The 19,180-nt window shown below is 52.2% G+C and overlaps 1 protein-coding gene across 1 annotated transcript; it reads left to right on the top strand.

The window, feature by feature from the left end:
• Nucleotides 1–243: 243 nt before the first annotated feature.
• Piwil1 (piwi like RNA-mediated gene silencing 1) lies at nt 244–17,238 on the top strand. Its single transcript, XM_028766213.1, has 20 exons — nt 244–321; nt 631–742; nt 2,046–2,171; nt 2,574–2,788; nt 3,086–3,207; nt 4,333–4,413; nt 4,853–5,050; nt 5,300–5,411; nt 6,446–6,572; nt 6,683–6,800; nt 7,222–7,336; nt 8,316–8,503; nt 8,868–8,940; nt 11,808–12,008; nt 12,130–12,233; nt 12,751–12,821; nt 12,953–13,106; nt 14,569–14,694; nt 16,854–17,001; nt 17,122–17,238. The coding sequence occupies exons 1-20, from the start codon at nt 244–246 to the stop codon at nt 17,236–17,238; spliced, it is 2,586 nt and encodes an 861-aa protein (XP_028622046.1).
• The last annotated feature ends 1,942 nt before the right edge of the window (nt 17,239–19,180 follow it).

Genomic DNA, 19,180 nt, shown 5'->3' with positions numbered 1-19,180 from the left:
GCACAGTGGCTAGTCCCTAGTGAGTACCAGGTTTCCCCTAAGACATCTGTGTTGGGATGCTAGCTAACCCAGCATGCATGCGGGAAGTCTTCAGTAGGAAAGATTCAAGCATACATAGTTTGGGGACTTATCTTAAAATGCTTTCCTTAAGTACTGTAAATACTTTAAATACTTTACAAAGGTTTAGTGACAAAATGGTGACTACACATAAGCCCATTGCATGCTTTCCCCTCTTGACAGAAAATGACTGGCCGAGCCCGAGCCCGGGCCCGCGGCAGGGCCCGAGGTCAGGAGACAGTGCAGCATGTTGGGGCTACTGTGGTGAGTACCGTCCTTTCCCAACTCAGTAGTGTCTTAACAACGGGGCTTGTGGCAGGGAATTAAAGATTGGTCCCAGTGCTCAGTGGTAGAACATTAGCCTAGGGCGTAGTAGGCCCTGGGTTCTATCCCCAGCACCTCAAGCAAGCAGGTATAACCTGTGTGCCGGGAGGAGATGAGACGGAGTGTGGCGGGAGGAGGTTGGGTCCTTTTTGAATAATCACGTGCTTGATAACTCAGTTCCTGAACACTGTGGACTAGTGTGCCCGCCCTTCGGCATAAGGGAATTCTGTTGTGTTTGTGCACGAGCAGAGCCAGCAACCTGGGTACATCCCACCGAGACCTCAGCAGTCCCCCACAGAGGGGGACTTGGTTGGCCGAGGAAGGCAGAGGGGGATGGTAGGAGCCGCGTCCAAGTCACAAGGTAAGCGGGGAGGAGTCAAGGGCCGCCATATGCAGGAGCTCTGTGCTTCCAAGAGGGTCCAGGACCACGCTGCTGCTGAGTGATGGGACATGAGCTACCCCACGCAGGCTGTAGGTGAGAGGCTGCAGCATGCTGGGGCCATCTCTGCCGTACACGAACTTCACACGTGACCTCAGTTTGCCTACTCCGTGTGATGAAGCCATTTTCCGAATGTCGTCTTGGCATCTGTAGCGATGTCCTCAGAAGCTGGTCTGACTCTGTGGCTTTGACCTAGACAGGTGCCTTCACATTGTGGGGCTGGGCAGAGAATCAGCACAGCCAGCTGCCAGCTCTCAGGCACTTTGCCAAAGCGTGCACAGTTGCCGGGAGAGTGGGGGGAAGTCTTGTCTCTGAGGGGACATTGCCCCCCACATGTCTTGCCCCCATGAAGGAGGGGAGGCTGGTTTTTGGGAAGTCCCCTAGTAGGCGCTGCTACAGGAGACATACTATGACTCCAGCTAGAGTGCCAACCAAAGCCAGTGTCGTCTTGTGGCCCATGTGTTGTTGTTCTCAGACACCTGGCTGCATCCACACTGCACATGGAATGGCTTGGTAACCCCAGATTCTTAGGACAGTTTTCAGAATAAACGAAAATTGATGGCTTAGTACTGTTCCATGCCCAGTGTGACGCAGTATGTGAGTGTACCCGACCCTGCTGCTGACTTCAGGCAGAATCAAGCAGTCAGGAGGCTACCTGTCACACTTATGTCAAAGTCTCACCTAGGCTATAGCAGTAACACCGTGACCCAGTGGTTCTCAACCTGTGGGTCGCAACCCCCAAGATATTTACATTACAGTTCAAAACAGCAAAATTACAGTTGTGACGTAGCAATGAAAATAATGTTATGGTTGGGGGAGGGTTCACACTACAACATGAGGAACTGTGTTCAAGGGTCACAGCATTTGGAGGGTTGAGAACCACTGTTACAATTCCTGGATCCCTCGAGGCTTAACAGTACAAAAACCTTATTTCCCAAACAACAAATTCATGCCTCCAGTCCTAGCGTCATAGCCCTAGGTGCCTGGCCTGTTAGAGCGAAGGAGTCTCATAAGGAGTGGCCAGAAGCAGGGTAGAGATGGCCCTGTGAGGGAGGAGGTGACAGAATGACAGGCAGAAAAGAGTGGCTGTATTTCCCCACCATGAGCCACTGTGGGAGTCCTCCCATCCTCTGGTGGTCCTCCCACCAGCTCTTGGTCCTCCCACCAGCTCTTGGTCCTCCCACCCACTCAAGTAATGCCTGAGTTGCTTCCGTCTTTCCTCAAGAACTGCAGATCTCGGCTGGGTTTCAGGAGCTGTCCCTGGCAGAGAGAGGAGGGCGTCGCCGAGACTTTCATGACCTTGGTGTGAACACCAGACAGAACCTTGACCATGTCAAAGAGTCAAAGACAGGTGGGCTCACAGAGGCATCTCTTCAGAGGGTGCTTTTCAAGGGGCTGGGCTGCAGTGCTTCTCTGGCCCAGGGAAGAGGAGATAACTCTGTTAGCAGTGACAGCCTTTCCAGCTCCTCCACTGTGTGTGTGTAAGACACACGCACACACACACACACACACAGCTGTCTTAGTTGTGTATTCTGACAAGCTTTGCTAAACATTGCATAACCCCCTTCTAAAGAGATCAGTTGCTTTTTGTGGTGGGATCGCATGATGTCCCCTGAAGTGATAGGGCAGTGTTTCCCAGGGCCAGCTGCCTTGAAGGGGAAAGCTGACGCTGTCCTCAGCTCTGTGCGTGTGACTGAGAGGTCACATAGAGCATAACCATGCAGGGGGCTGACTGTGCGTGGTGGTCCCTCAGGCTCCTCTGGCATCATTGTGAAGCTGAGCACCAACCACTTCCGGCTGACCTCGCGCCCGCAGTGGGCCCTGTATCAGTACCACATCGACTACAACCCCTTGATGGAGGCCCGAAGGCTGCGTTCTGCACTGCTCTTCCAACATGAAGACCTCATTGGAAGGTGTCATGCTTTCGATGGGACAATATTGTTTTTACCTAAGAGACTTCAGCACAAGGTTATTTCAAATGTCTCCACTGGCAGAGGGGGTTGGGGGTGCCCACCCCAAAAGCAAAGCTCAGAAAGGGTCTCCTGGTAGAGAAAATAGGGCTCCCAGAGGTCCTTTCTGAGTCATGTGGTCCTTAGAGTCCCCAAGAGACAGACCGTGAGAGTTACAGAGGACTCTGAGCTCCTCAGCCAGCTTCTTAGTCTCAGTTCACACAAGAGAGGCTTGTCTTAGTGCAGAGACCCCAAGAGCCTGGGCATGCTTTTCTCCACAGAGGTAAGATCTGGGTTCTCACCTCTCTGGCTTTAGGTCACAGAAGTATTCAGTCAGACTCGGAATGGGGAGCACGTGAGAATCACCATCACCCTGACCAACGAGCTGCCGCCCACCTCGCCCACCTGCCTGCAGTTCTATAACATCATCTTCAGGAGGTACGTGCCGGGGCCAGGAGCATGCGCAGTGTGGCCAGTGTCTCGGGAGGGGTTGGTGGCTTGGTGTGTGCATATTAGCAGTACTGCACTACCCGGTCACTTTAAAATGTGGTTTTCTGACAGGAAATCAATTTATCTGCTTCCAGGATTCTGCCTGTCCCCCACTGCTGCTGACAGTATGCCTTTGAAATATTGTTTGAACTGTTTGGAAGCACCTTGCCTACCCCTTCCCCACGGTGGGTGGGTGGGTGGCTGGCTGCTGGGGGCAGGTGGTGGCCACATGATGAGCAATTAGCTTTTGAGGACATAGTGTACTTTCCGTATAAGGACAGGTTCTAGGCACTGGGGAGACAGCTGTGCTAGTGTGAAGACCCAAGTTCAAATCCCCAGCACCCACATAAAAGCCAGGCGTGGCATTTGCATATAGCTCCAGTGTTGGAGGTTGGGTAAAACAGTAGAGTCACTGGGTCTGCTGGTCACCAGCCTAGCTCCAGGTTCACTGCAAGACCCTGTCTCAAGAGAGTAAGGTGTAGAGAACGGGTTACCTGATGTCCTCCTCAGTCGTGCATGGACACACACACACACACACCCCTGCACATATCTCACACATATAAAACACACACACACACACAAACACACAAAGACATGTTCTACAGAAGACCCTTCCCTGTGAGGAGCCATCCAAATGGGACAGTACTTGGGATCATGGCTTACTTCTTAAGTTCATAGATGGCTCATGGGTGTGGAAGGATAGCTCAGCGTGAGGGACACTTGGGCTGATAGAATGCATTTGCTTGGGGCATTTTTTTTTAAAGCAAAGCTACTTGGGTAGTATCAGGCAGCCATTCACCCCTGCTTTTGTAGCTAGACATAGCCCCAGACAGTGTGTAAGTGGGCTATCTTGGTATATCGTGATCAAATGGAGTTGATGCCATTCAATTGTGTCTTGAAATTTTTTTTCCCAATGTTTGGACGGTTTGAGATCCATCGCTAACTCCCAGGCAGTCGTAGAAGTGACTGACCTGGCTAGAAGTGATAGCTTGCCAGCCCTACCCTGACTGTAATGTGGCTCCAGGTTGTCCCTAGGATTTCTCTGTGCTAACTGTTGTGACTTTCAATTTGTAGGCTCTTGAAAATCATGAATTTGCAACAAATTGGACGGAATTATTACAACCCAAGTGACCCGATCGATATTCCAAATCACAGGTTTGTATGCTGCGGAAAGTCTACCCTCTGGGCTCTACAGACTTTGAAATGACCTGTAAACTAGAAACAGCCTGGTGTCAGTGCTCGGAGTTGAGGGAGCATGACACCCGGCCCAAACAATGCAGACTCATACCACACTACTTACATTAAAAACAAAACAGAGCAAAACAAAACAACTCACTGAAACAACAACAAAATCCTAGTCAGCTACACAGACCATGTACCCTGCAGCTCGGTCCTCAGTATTAGCAGCCGGGGGTGCTGGGAGATGGTGGCTCAGGATGTTCAATGGCCCATCATAAAGACAAGTTTAATCAGTGTGTATACTTAGCAAATGCTGTTAAAGCCCTAAAAAGGGCAGTGCGCTGGCTCCGGACTTTGTGCTTCAGACACCAGGCCCAGGGTATGAGGATGCCCCTGACCTACTCTGTGTCAGCAGGTTGGTGATCTGGCCCGGCTTCACCACCTCCATCCTTCAGTATGAAAACAACATCATGCTGTGCACAGACGTCAGCCACAAGGTCCTCCGCAGCGAGACCGTTCTAGACTTCATGTTCAATCTGTACCAGCAGACAGAGGAGCACAAGTTCCAGGAGCAAGTGTCGAAGGAACTGATAGGCCTCATTGTCCTCACCAAGTATGGCCTTTCTTCATCTCAAGAGCCCGGGGCTGGAGAGCAGTGGGGCTCGGGGAGGGGTGGGGTCCAGGCAGAGGTGAGCAGAAGCGAGCCAGTTGTTCTGTGTCAGGGACAAAGGACAAGTTCCTCCTACTTTTCCATTCCCTCATTTCCAGCCACTGTCCAGTCCCTACCCCTGCCCTTCCAGCATCAGACATCTCCAGGGGTCTGGGAATGTGATATGGAGCCCCATGTCCTGGATGCCCACAGGTACAACAACAAGACCTACAGGGTGGATGATATTGACTGGGACCAGAATCCAAAGAGCACCTTCAAGAAGGCAGATGGCTCGGAGGTCAGCTTCCTGGAGTACTACAGGAAGGTAGGTTGTTCTCTGGTGTGCGTGGAAGCAGGCAGACCCTTGCTCAGTCTTGCCTGTATCACTGAGAAATTCTCTACACGTCAGAAGCACACTGCCCCGGTGGCTCTGTCCAGCAGAATGATCGAATTTGACAGTGCGTCATGGGGACAGGCTGGTACTGCCAGCAGGGGGCAAGCATCTTGCCATGACCCCTTGTTCTATAGCTCTGCCTGATCCTTGGCCGGCCAGCTCTGCTGCAGCTGAGTCTCTCTGACTACGTTGGAATACACAACTCTCAGAGGGCCTCGTAGGGCAGAGCTTGCCGATAACACAAGGCCAAGGGTCATCTCAGCATCTGTGGACTCCGTTCCTACCTTCCAGTGGCCAGGACTCTAATGAAGGCCCAGGAGATGGGACAGGGAGTGGGACACCCCAAATTCCTGCCATTCTAGCCACACATGGTCAGTGATGTGTGAGGACCACGTCTAAGGGACCCTTAACTTTTTAAACCCTGGTGGTTGGTTCTTTAGGACACAGGAGAAAAGACACGAGTCAGGTTTTTAAATGGCATGGCCTGCTGGTGACACCTTGCCCCCCAGGGTGGGCATTGAGGCTAGACTGGTACGACTTGGCTAATTGACATAATGACCTGCCTTTTATGCTCAGTGGAAAAAAAATTTCATCCAAATCAAATTGTTGTGGACTAAGCAGCTTCTAGAACTATAGATGTCAGGAAAGAGCCTTCGTGCCCTGGGGCTGGGAGCACCGTGACTCTGTAACCTGAGAGGTCTGTTCTATGTCACCATGGTCAGGCCTCTATTAGCTAAGTCCTGAGGACTTGGCTACCTGGAGCTCATCCTCCTGGGAGAGCTGGGTCAGACCCACCCTTCCTTCTCCCAGACTTTCAGTTGGTGGAAGGAACAATGGCTTCTGGAGTACATACACTAATTACCCCTCAGGGTGGTTGACACGTTGTTAATGAGGCACTTACTGCATCCGTAGGTGTGCACACTGCCTGGTTGGTGCATAGCCTACCTTCCTTTCCCCCTGAGCAGCAATACAACCAGGAGATCACGGACTTGAAGCAGCCAGTGCTGGTGAGCCAGCCCAAGCGGAGGAGAGGCCCGGGTGGCACGATGCCTGGCCCAGCTATGCTCATCCCGGAGCTGTGCTACCTCACAGGTGCATTGCATTCCTTGTTCCTGGGTCCTCTTGGCTCATCCCTAGCCACACCCTCCTGGGGGCGCCACAGCTCTGCTGACTGGCTCTCCCCTGCACTCCTCTGGTTGCAGGCCTCACTGATAAAATGCGCAATGATTTCAACGTGATGAAGGACCTGGCGGTGCACACGCGGCTGACCCCTGAGCAGCGGCAGCGGGAGGTGGGCCGCCTCATCGACTACATCCACAAGTAGGCTGGCACAGCACTCCCAGCAACCAGGGTTCCCTGTGGGTCCGGGAGGATTCTGGAAAGCCGAAAGGAGGGCTGGTCCTGGGTTCTTGGGACCAGCTGCTTCTCAGGGAGCCAGGAAGTGAAACATCATATGCAGATGTGTCCTTTCCAGTCCTGCCAGGGAACGGCAGTGGGAGGGAAGAGCCAGCAGTTGTCAGACACACATGCCCGTGCTGACTGTGGGTCACTCTGCAGTGGGTGGCAGTCTGGGCATCGGGACTCTATAACGGGGTAAAGAGAAGCTTATTCCTTTGATCCAGGCCCAGGGTAGCCTCGAAGTGTGCTGCAAGCCGCAGTGGTACTCTGTCCACCCAAATGTGGGTCACCTGCCTGGCTGCTGCCTGCTCAGCAGGGCCGGGTCCTTATGTTCAACCCACAGGGATGACAACGTTCAGAGAGAGCTGCGAGACTGGGGCCTGAGCTTCGACTCAAACCTGCTGTCCTTCTCGGGAAGAATCTTGCAATCGGAGAAGATCCACCAGGGCGGAAAGACGGTAAGGCAGCTGGCGGGGTAGTTCTGGGATGAATCTCCCTGGGATAGGAGACAACCCGCCATGCATCAGACTGCTTCTCCCCCGCCCCCTCATCCTTCTCTGGAAGAGCACAGGACCCACCTGACTGGCAGCCTGCAAGAGGCAGCCTGTGAGTCTAGCACATGTAGAACTCAAAGCCCAGTCCTTGGAACAAGCTACGATCCGCTAAAAGAAGACTTGAAGTTTTTAAGCAGTGCAAGTTAGGATGCAGAGAGCCCTCCCTACCAGGAAGTCTCGTTTGATTGGCTTTCTCGTCTCTGCCTGGGCCATGTCTCTCAGGAGTCAGGCTAAGACAAGATATCGCCAAAATAAGTTTTATGAAATTAAAATGCTCCAAATACCCACACCTTTTAAACTGTTTCTAGCAGTCTGTGCCTTCCTGTCCTAGGTAGGACTGAGAGAAACAGTCTAGCCAGGTGTAGGGACAACGGAGTCACAGGGACCTTAGAGGCTCTCTGGGTGTTCTCTGAGATTATGACCATGCGAGCTCCTCCCAGAACTAGTTCTCTGCCCAGGACACCACTGTCAAGGGGTTTAGCTTTCTTTCCCATCCCAGACAGGATTTCATTGTGTAGACCTGGCTGGCCTCCAGCCCGCCTCTCCCTCCTGAGTGCTGGGGTTGTAAACGTAAGCCACCACCCCAAGCCTGAGCCTTAATTTTTATACCTTTATCGTGAGGAGGGAAGTGGCACTCAGTAAGTTGTTTCAATAAGCCTTTAGGAGGCAGAAGGGGAGAGCTTGTCCTGGGCACTTGGAAGGATGTAGTGTCAGAAAGGCCCCTGGGTACATCTGGTGTCTTCTCCACTGGGGACTTTGGATCTGTCCCTCTGATTCAAGCTTAAGTCTGGTCGGTCGTCTGTGGTTCCAGATGCATGATGGGATTGTACGAGACTGGTGGCTCCATCCCAGCTGACGGTCACATCTCTGCCCTTTGTTCTAGTTTGATTACAACCCACAGTTTGCAGACTGGTCCAAAGAAACAAGAGGCGCGCCGCTGATCAGCGTGAAGCCATTGGATAACTGGCTGCTGATCTATACCCGCAGGAATTACGAAGCGGCCAACTCACTGATACAGAACCTGTTCAAAGTGACTCCGGCCATGGGCATCCAGATGAAAAAGGCAATCATGTGAGTGGTCCAGGGCCAGCCAGCTCCTCCCTAGTCTGCAGAGTGATGGGCAGTTATGAGAAGGGTATACATGCTTCAAAGTGGTGCCCCAGCGAGCTCCTGGGGGCTCTGTGATCTATCTTCCATGGCTTCCATGGCTCCATCCCTCCACACAGAGGGGTCGGATGGGAGAAGAGGGTGAGCAGGGATGCTCTAGGAATAGGCACTGAAGCCCAGACAGTGGTGCCGATTGACAACCACCGTCCCTGCCCTTCACTGTGTGGATGCTCCTGCACCTCGGCTTTGTCCCATTTGGGATTGCTAAAGGAAGGCTGTGTGACGGTCGGAAGGTCGTGTACCACCTTGTCTTTATTGTTGATCCTAGGATCGAGGTTGACGACAGAACAGAAGCTTATCTGAGAGCCTTGCAGCAGAAGGTGACATCAGACACTCAGATAGTGAGTAGCCACTCGGAGCAGGCCATGCTGGGGCCTGGAGGAGGGGGGTCTCTAGGGACAGAGGACTGGGGTTTTGAGTTGCTTTTCAGATGTTAGTCCTCAGAACGCACATTTGACCTCAGAAAGGTTGCTGACCTGGTGCCTGTGTCAGTGTGTACCTTGCACGAGGCCAGGAGATGCCATATTCTGCCTTGGAACCGATGCTTCTAGAAGCTTTGGGGAATGCAGAAAGGCAGATGAGGAAGAGTCAATTCTTGGTTGTTCAGCAGACATGGATGTTTATAGAAACTGGAGGTCACAGGAGGAGGCCAAGAGCCAGACTGCAGACCCCAGGGTGAGGTGACCGTGCACAGGCTCCTCAGCGTACCTGTGGGAGTCTTCATAGTGCTTGTGTGAGGTGTGACAAGGGAGAACCAGACGGTGGTGCTTTGGATTACCGTGGACAAGAGCATCACCCCATTCTCTCACTCTCCTCACCTCTGACTTCATCACTGGTCCAGTTTTAAGCTGGGTCTTAGAGGTATGGACCGCCACCAGGGGCCTCTTAGTTCTGGCATTGCTGTCTGTGGCGTCACAGTGCTGGGGCCTGCGATTCCACCACCTGACACATCTGCTCACGCCAGGCACGTGTCTAAGTTTGTGTGTTTCCTGCAAAGGCTTCTGGCTCTGAAGGCTGAGCCACCCTGATTTCTGGCTGTGCTACTGGTTGCCCTGTTGCTGTTATATTAGACCCTCACAGGCAGGGAGGGATTGAGATGGAGACAGTGCAGCAGCAGGGTGGGGTCAGCGCTCAGGACAGCAGCCAGCCTCGTGAGACCTTGTTACTATCCTCTTCCCAGGAAGCTCAGACCTTCTGTGGGGCAGGAAGCCATTGCTGGCTAAAGGTGGGAGACTGGTTTCCTCCAGTCCCCACATTCCAGCCCTGTGAGGGAGGGGCCCTGCACGTGTGCACTCAGAGCATGGCCGATTAAGAGCTCTTCAAGTTCCCCAGCTGATCAGGGCCCACATTCTGGTTCATTCTGCTGATCTCTGCATCCTCAAGTCCTGAGGCCACTGTTGCAGCTCTCATTAGCCCGGGGATTGATGGGAACTGCTTGAAAGGGGCTGGACAGATGGCTCAGCGGTTAAGAGCACTGACTGTTCTTCCAGAGGTCCTGAGTTCAATTCCCAGCAACCGCAGGGTGGCTCAGAATCATCTGTAATGAGGTCCTATGCGCTCTTCTGGTGTGTCTGAAGACAACAACAGTGTATTCATAAAAATAAAAAAAATCAGTAAATAATTTAAAAAAAAAAAGAATGATACAAAGCCCCAAGGAACAGATTCTGTGACACCAGTAACTGCTTAAGCTTAAAGTTGTAATGACAGTGACCTGAAGCAAGTGAGTGATGAGAAGCTCCACCCCCTCCCCTTCCCTCCCCTCCCCTCCCCTCCCCTCCCCCCGCTGCCTTGAGTCGTGGGAGAATGGACCATCAGGGGAGGGGCCACAGTCCTCTGTGGCTGCAGTGAGAGATGCCCAGTGCTGGCTTACAGCTGACTGCGGAAGGGGTGTGTCTAGCTGTGAGCTGGTCAGACTTCTATCACTGAGCCATAGCCAAGAGGGAAAAGATGGTGGAGCTCCTGTTTCTGAGGTTCTCTCCAGGCTCCCTTGGCCCCATTGTCTCTGGACCATAGGAGAGGCAGAGCATCCCAGCAAGGAGGATGTGCAGATTCACAGCTGCTCACCCCATCGTCCCAGAGTAGAAAGAAAAGGAACCAGACATATCCTCCAGTGTGCCCGCAACAGCCACCTTAGCACTCTGCCTCAGCTCTTGTCATTTCCACCGTCTCCCAGTGTCACCAAGGCATGGCTAAGTAGGCAGATTAACCACCCACCAGGTCAGAACCTTCAGTGTCCAGTCCTATGCCAGGGAGCCTCTGTCTGAACACTGCTTCACTAGACTCCAAATCTTCAACAAGCCAGTGCAAGTGGTCTTTAAGAACTAGCTAGAAGCTTCTGTCTGGCTCAGTCAGAAGCAGTGAATAGCACAGAAGGAATGTGCCCCATACCCCCCTGCTTCAAGAGGCCACATAACCATGAGGGGCAGGAAAAGGTTGCCCACATGGCTGGAGACCTGGCATGCCCCGCCCACTATTCCCCTTTGCCTTCGTTTTCTTCTCAGAGGCCACAGACAGATAGCTACCATGCTACCTAGTATAATGGAGGCAGCAGGCGGAGCCTAGCTGACTGGGACCAGAGATAAGAGTCTAGGTCACACTGGGGGTTGCAATTGTGAGTCATATGCTACATTTGACTTTATAATCTTGACTGTGGCTCCTCAGAGTTTGGGCAGGGGGATGCTCTGGTCAGGGACTCAGTCTTGTCCTCAAAATTGTCCTCAACATGCTTCTTGGGAAAGTTTATATCCTGACCAGACTCCCAAGCCAGAAGTAGGCTTTAAAAGCTGTGTGTCCAGGTGAGCTGTGAGCTAAGGCTCAGAGAGCTGTATGTCTGTCCACCTCACCTGTGAAGGTATTCCCTGTCTTCCTCTGACTTACCCATGATGCTTGTGTGCTGTGCTCAGGTCTCAGGTAGCAAGGGCTTTGTTTATGTGCAGAGCCTCCCGTGTACATGTCTGTCACTTAGAATAAAATGAGTGGACTTGCAATGTCACCCCATTGACTAGCCCCATGGTGATATAAGCGACAGGTGTCCTTTGTACCACAGGGTTCAGGCCTGTCCCCTATTCTTCGGCTTCCAAGAGTCTTGTCAAAGGCTGTGGCCTTGGTCTTCAGGACCACAGGGGAAGTATGGAAGACAGGATCTGTCAGGAACGGAGCCGTGAGCACTTCCTGGTTCTCTGTAATGAGGTGCTTGCTTTCTTCTCAGGTTGTCTGTCTCTTGTCAAGTAATCGGAAGGACAAATATGACGCCATCAAGAAGTACTTGTGTACCGACTGCCCCACCCCCAGTCAGTGTGTGGTGGCCCGGACCCTGGGCAAGCAGCAGACAGTCATGGCCATTGCCACCAAGATCGCCCTGCAGATGAACTGCAAGATGGGAGGCGAGCTCTGGCGGGTGGACATGCCTGTGAGTCTGCTTTCATTGGGTGACAGGGTGGTCACGTGGTTGTTTAGGGACAGGTGCCCTGCTCATGGCTGCGGTCTCTGTGCCACACACACATACCTAAACGACACTGTTTTCACCAAAGCTGAAGCTGGTAATGATCGTGGGCATCGACTGTTACCATGACACCACAGCCGGGCGGAGGTCCATCGCTGGATTCGTTGCCAGCATCAATGAAGGGATGACCCGGTAAGCCATGGAGGTGGCCAACTCCAAGTGCCTTGGGTTGACAGCTGTTTTTGGCCCCAAGCGTGACTCACATTTTTCAGTGTGACAGCCTAGCTGGCTCAACCTTTTGCTTTTCAACATTAATTTTCAATGTGTTTGTGGGATGAGGGAACAGCTCACAGCAGCAGAGCCCAGAGCCTGACCAAGTGCTTCTTGTAAATGTCAATGGCTGTGACCTTGGTCTTGGGGAACAGAGGGACAGGGGCATGGAAGACATGATCTGTTTAGGAGCAGAGCAGTGAACACTTGTTCTGGTCCTCCCTGGTGACTCTGGCTGGTCACTTGTCTCTGCTGAAGAAATGGCACTGCTGTGTTAGAACTGTCATGGGCATCTAGAAACAGTCTCTTGCTCTTCTGCTTAGCCAGGGGCTCCTGGAAATGGGAGGAAGGTGGCAGGAATCTTCATAGGAGGCCAGAGCCCAGAACTGCTGAGCCTGGCAGACCCAAGTCCTCACCCCCTTGCTTTTTGTCTCAACAGCTGGTTCTCCCGCTGCGTCTTTCAGGACCGTGGACAGGAGCTGGTGGACGGTCTCAAGGTGTGCTTGCAAGGTGGGTCTGTGTACCCTTGTCCTGAGTGGGGCCCTTGGGCTGTTACTGAAAGTGGCTGGGGCTGGGACAGACAGGGATTGTGAACTCAAAACCTTCCCTGTCCCCCAACCCCCATCCCGGTTTTTTTTCAGCTGCTCTAAGGGCTTGGAGTAGCTGCAATGAATACATGCCCAGCCGGGTCATCGTGTATCGAGACGGTGTGGGAGATGGGCAGCTGAAGACCCTGGTCAATTACGAGGTCCCACAGTTCCTAGACTGCCTCAAGTCAGTCGGGAGAGGTTACAAGTAAGTCCATGGGTCTGACATAGCTGCCCACTCTGAGCCTAGTGTCACTCGACAGCAAGAAGAAGGGCACCCGAGGTTCATAGAAGTTGGGCTGAAGGTTTTGTGGATCGAGGGAGGCAGGCTTGAGCAGGCAGTCAGGGGAGCCTTCCTGTCCCTTGAAACTGGGTCTGGTTAAGTTCTAGCTCAGCGCTATTCACCTCCTGTGGTTCTCTCAGGGCAGGACACTTTTCATTGTCCTTAGCAGTCACCACCACCACCATCACCACGCCACCCCGAGCTCCCACTCTGAGCCCAGTCTAGGCAGGGATGCATCTGAAACCGAGCCCGTGGCACACAGCACATGGATGAAGGTCCCAGCCATGTTCTGTGTTCTACCCAGAGCTGCAAGCAGCTGGCAGGCCTTAAAACAGCAGAGCTTCACGGGCAGCTGGTGACGTTTCTGGCATGACCCCACTTCTCCCAGTAAAGTCTGTTTTTCTGCCTATTGCCACCGTGTTGTGAAAGAGAAGTAGGACCCCTTCTGCCTGAGAATGGGGGTCAGCCATGTCTGAGCTTGGGAGTAACTGATGTCACCTGGATCAAGACCGCCGATCATGTTAGATGTGGGTTAACTCTGAGGCCTGGCCCCCTGCCTTCCATGGGGATTATGTATCCGCAAGTGACTGTCCCAAAGGATTTAAGAGGAGCATGTCAAAACGCTGGAGGGTGAGGTGGCGAGTCTTCCAGCAGACTACCCACTGCCCCAGGGAGAACTGTCTACAGGCCACGTTCTCTGGGTGGGCATCTACTATTTCCCATTAGTGTCAGCAATACAGAGGGAGCTGGCGGTAATGCGTATATTCCCTGAAACAGCCACTGACCGTGGGCTGCAGAGATCAGCACAGTGTCCTTGAGACTCCAGGGAAATAGTGGGCATGAAGGTCAAACTGTCTTTCCTGATGGTGTGTGTTTGTATTTAACGTATTGCACAAATGTTAACTTGGAAAGCACAGTATACAGTAGAGGATGTTTGTATACACACGTACACACACACACACACACACACACACACACACCACCTGTGATCCATTTGGAGCCAGTGATTCTGGAATCTACTAGTTCAGACATGAATGGCCCTTGGACCAGCTCTCTTAGATCTCCAAGTAGGAAATGTCCGTTGTGATACCACAAGCACTCTGGAGGTCTCTTGAGGGCAGTATCTTGGTATAACAGGTGCAGCAGATATGATCTGTGCCCACATCTGACTAACCTCATGTCACAGAGCACACAAGTGACATATGTCCACCCTCCAGGTCACTTCTGGCCTTCGGTCTCACCCGGAGGAAGGTGCAGACCCCCCCTCAAGCACGCAGTAAGATGATGGTTCAAGACAGGGGCTATTCTCTGAGGGATGAGTGAGCATGTGACTTCTTGCCTAGACAGGCCACCAACTCAGGGTGGCTATGTCCCTCTTTGTCCCCAGCCCAAGACTGACAGTGATTGTTGTGAAGAAGCGTGTGAATGCCAGGTTTTTTGCTCAGTCTGGGGGAAGACTTCAGAACCCTCTTCCAGGGACAGTCATTGACGTGGAAGTCACCAGACCAGAGTGGTGAGTTCTGGGACCGCTCGACTATCAGTGTGAGCTTGTCTGTCTTCCAGTTCCTAACACCGTGTTTCTTGGGCATCTTAACTCTTCTGCTAACCTGGTCTGACAGCTTCCTCAAGTATAGGATTCTCTTGAGACCCTGGGTGGCAAACCCCCCCCCCCAAAGCTGGATCTTTGGGAACTGGAGAGTTGTCTCCTGTGTGGTATTTGAGACTCTAGGAACAGCTTCTGGAGTGAGCATCTGTGTTTTTACATATATAATCCTCACACAGTCCTCCAGGAGTCAAGGTAATGAAAGGGTCTGTGTGTCAGCAGACCTGTAGCCTGCAGCTGACTCCAAAGTAACAAAGTAAGAGGGAGCTAGGCTGGTCACAGCACACAGGTTGAAGCGTGTAGGTGGACGGATACTCATCTCTGCTGACCTCCTCACCAGCTCTCTTCTGGGGTTGAGATGGGTGTTCAGGGTGCTAAGCTTCGTCCCCGAAGGCAGCCATTCACCACCCAGTCTGAAGCCACTCTTTGTTCAGAACGTGAGGCTGGAGAGGGCTTCCAGCATTGTAGGTGATGGCTGAGAACCTCCTTAGTGTCCCTGCTTTGCCTGACCCGGGTGCATGAGCTGCTGATAACGGCTGAGCATTGTGGATCTGAAAACCTAAATTGGGTGTTAAACCAATAGACTAGTTTCAGCACATCCTCCGAGGTCTGAACTCTGAAGCATTTGTGGCCCCTGCATCTCAGAGATGGAAATGGCCACACATGGTTTTTGTGCCATCTTCTCAGATATTTGAATGAACTGTCGGAATACACAATTTTCGGGTCTTTTGCTCAGAGGCTGACTATGGAATTGATTCTGGAGGAGCGTACTGTCACATAAGGAGCAAAGTAGGGTAGTCAGCTGAGGCCGAGACCCAGGAAGGGCTGGTCTTTGTCTGAGGCCTCTCTCTGACCCTTTATGGAGCCTGTCACTATCACCGAGTGTTCAGCGCACTCAACAAGAAGAGAGGTTTAGGAGCCCGTGAGCTTAGGGATAGCACTCAGGGAGTTTGAGAGTGGCAGATGTGTGTTCTCTCCAGATGCTGGTCAAGCTCTGTAGCTTTGTGAGCCACTCAGGCTCTTGGAGCCAGCAGCAGGAACCTCTGATGGTGGCAGCCTGAATTCTGCATAGATGTCCCTCTTCCAGTTAGAGCACATGTGTTCCTGGTGGGTGCATCACTGAGTGTCTCCGACTCATTCTTTCCCAACAGGCTCCAGGGTAGGCCACTTCTGATTTCCAATTTATCTAGTTAGGTGACATCAGGATTGCCAGGTTGATTTTCTTCTGTCACTAGGGTCAGATCACAGGGGCTTTTGGCTGACATCCATTGGTGCCAGGGACCAAAGAACTCTGATGGCTGTCCAGTTGTTTCCTAGTGTGCTATTTAGCCGTGGCCTTAGCTTGGGTCCTCTACTCGCTGTGTGCAGCTGCTCTACCTCTGGCTCTTGAACATTTGTTCTGAATCCTTTTTTTTTTTTTTTTTAGTATAGAGTTTATTCAGGGCATGGGGAGGGGAGTTAAGAGGGTAGGAGAGAGAGGGGGGAAGAAGAAGAAGAGGAGGAAGAAGAGGAGAAGAGGAGGGGAGGGAGGAGAAGAGGAGGGGAGGGAGGAGAGGAGGAGGAGGAGAAGAGGGTGGCCATGAGCGTGTGGAGGGGGAGAGGTGGGGAGGGAATAGGGAAGGGGCGAGGAGACAGAGTGGGAGCAAGAAGGCAGGAGAGGAACAAGAGAATAAGAACTTGTTCTGAATTTTTAGTGATTATGTTTGTTTGCTGTTTCTAAGACGGAAGCAGCAGGAGGAACTGGTTGAACCCTATTCTGCTGCTGCTGCTGCTGCTGCTGCTGCTGCCTTGTGCCATGTGTGCAAGTCCCCTCCCTCCCTACAGCATGCAGGGGACATGAGGCCCTGGAGTGTAGGCAGCATGCCCTGTGGCATTGACATGGTCACACGTATGAAACCGTTTTGCCTTCAGTCTTCTATGCACACGACCACAGTGGCTCACGAAGAGCCTATGCTAGCCAGTTGTCACAGACACACTGGGGCTGGAGAAAGGTGAGGTTGTTTAGAACATGAGGTTTTTCCTCATAGAAAGTGTGTCCTAGCCTTGTCTGGCTCTTCCTGCCTTTCCAGGTATGACTTTTTCATTGTGAGCCAGGCAGTGAGAAGTGGGAGCGTGTCCCCAACACACTACAATGTCATCTATGACAGCAGTGGCCTGAAGCCCGACCACATCCAGCGGCTGACGTACAAGCTCTGCCACGTGTACTACAATTGGCCTGTGAGTGGACTTCTGTCTGAGTTCCCGCTACGGACCACCTGCCCTGTTTAGCGTGCTGTGGTAGGGACCCTGGGAGTTCCGCCCAACTCAGCCCAGTGACTGGTCCTCTTTCCCCCACAGGGAGTCATCCGAGTCCCTGCACCTTGCCAGTATGCACACAAGCTGGCCTTCCTCGTGGGCCAGAGCATCCACAGAGAGCCGAACCTCTCCCTGTCCAACCGCCTCTACTACCTCTAACCAGCAGCGAGAGCCTGCATGCTGGTTTCCTTCAGAGCTCTGCCAATCCTTCAGTTCTGTTTTTCAGATGATGATGTTCTAGCGGGATGTTGGGGGTGGGGGTCGTGGGCCGCTGGTTCGTTTGTTTGTTTGTTTTTAGTTGGTGGTTTATAGTGGCTACAGAGTTGACTAAGGTTTGCTGTTTGCTTTATTTCTCATAGTGTTTTGTGACAGTTTGCTTGGCAGAGTGGTGGCAAGGGCCCATGGTACCACAGATAGACTTTCCTAAAGCAACCGTGTCGGCAGGTTCTCGGAGGTGCTCCTGGGAGGAGCATGTCCTACTGTACGCTTCTCTCTCTCTCTCTCTCTCTCTCTCTCTCTCTCTCTCTCTCTCTCTCTCTCTCTCTCTTTTATGCAAGTTTGAATTTAAAGGAGAAAATGACACAGGCAAGAATACCTAGAGCATCTTAGGTGGTGCTATGTGGGACTCTGACACCTCAGGTTCTAAAGATAAAAGGACCAGGGGTGCCTTTCTGTATTTCTTTTAAGAGTTAGGTTATAAAGATGGAGTGAGTGTTGTTGTTTTGTTTCGAAATTTTCTTACCAAGAGTAATTAGTGACCACTTTATTTAACAGTTTTTTAGTTTTTGAAAGCCTGTGTTTTCTTTGTTTTTAAACTACAGGAGACTACTTTGGGATAGGATTCCACTCTCCAAAGTAATGTGTTGGGTGTGGTGGCACACGCCTGTGATCTCAGCACTCGGGAGGTGAAGCCGGGGGAAGCCCAAGTTCCCGGTCAGCCTAGGCTACATAGTGAGACTTTGTCTTAACAAACAGAAAAGAAAAATGGAAGCAGTGTGAGTTACGGGTGCCAGTTTCTGCAGGAGACTTTGGGAGTAAGAGCTGTCTCTGTCCCTAGAGGCTGCAAGGCTGTGGCTGGTGGGCCAGTTCAGGTGCCAGGTGAGGGATGGCCGCATCAGGCTTTTTGGCAAAGAGGAGGCTTGGAGTTATTTATGTCACAAGAGCACCTTGGAGTGACTACGGTGTGATGAGTTTTACACAGTGGTGATGTGTGTGTGCCCCTGGCACAGCTTAATAAAGTTTCTGTGTCACTTCACTTTTGTGGACGTCTCTGTGGTGGTACCGCTAGGATCTGGCCTTATTGATGTATCGTAAACAAAAAGCAGTTTTCGTTCCTTGTTCTAAAAGCCAGCTCTGAGCCACCCTCTGGGTTCATGGCATGCAGCCTTTAACCCATCCTGTGTCTGACACCAGAGGGAGGCAGCCTCTCGGACCCTGAGAAAGGAAGTACAGTATTAGGGTTTCAAACTCAGATTTGGTGTCTAACGGGTCATCACAGCTTTATTGCCCAAAGATTGGCAGGAGGCTGGAATCTCCTTAGAGCTACAGCATACCTCTGACCACCTCTTCCAAAAGCTTCATACCCATAACTGGGTGCTCAGGTTGTTCTCAAAGGGGTTTTTGTGCCCTCCTTCCTTCCCTCCCTCCCTCCCTCCATCCCTCCGTCCCAACCCCCCTCTCTCTGTCTCTGTCTCTCTCTCCCTCCCTCTCTCTCTCGCTCTCGCTCTTTCTCTCTCTCATATGACCCTACCCAGTGTCAGGTGCTGGGAATCTCTTGCCCACTGGCTATGACACCAGCCCTGGGCTCTGGCCTATACTAGGAATTTGAGACTCAGAGTGACAGGCACAGATCATTTGTCCGGAGATGTGGGTAGATGCTGACTGGTCATGTGTATAGGATGTAGCCTATCTTGCCTTTGCTGTAGGTGGACTTGTCTCATGAGGTACAAGGTCGTCACCCTCACCTGGAGAGAATACCCTTTCTTCATTTGGTTGGGAGAGCCAACCTGAAGGTTTCCCCGGGACCCAAACTCCCAGGATAGCAGAGCTACCCAGACAGGGCCACCCTGCCTTGGATCCATGGTAAAACCGCTTGGATCCT

This window comes from Grammomys surdaster, unplaced genomic scaffold (genome assembly GCF_004785775.1).
Source record: "Grammomys surdaster isolate TR1022 unplaced genomic scaffold, NIH_TR_1.0 166, whole genome shotgun sequence".
Taxonomy (NCBI): Eukaryota; Metazoa; Chordata; class Mammalia; order Rodentia; family Muridae; genus Grammomys; species Grammomys surdaster.
Note: the sequence above shows the minus strand (reverse complement) of the source record. Positions and strands in the feature narration are given on the sequence as shown.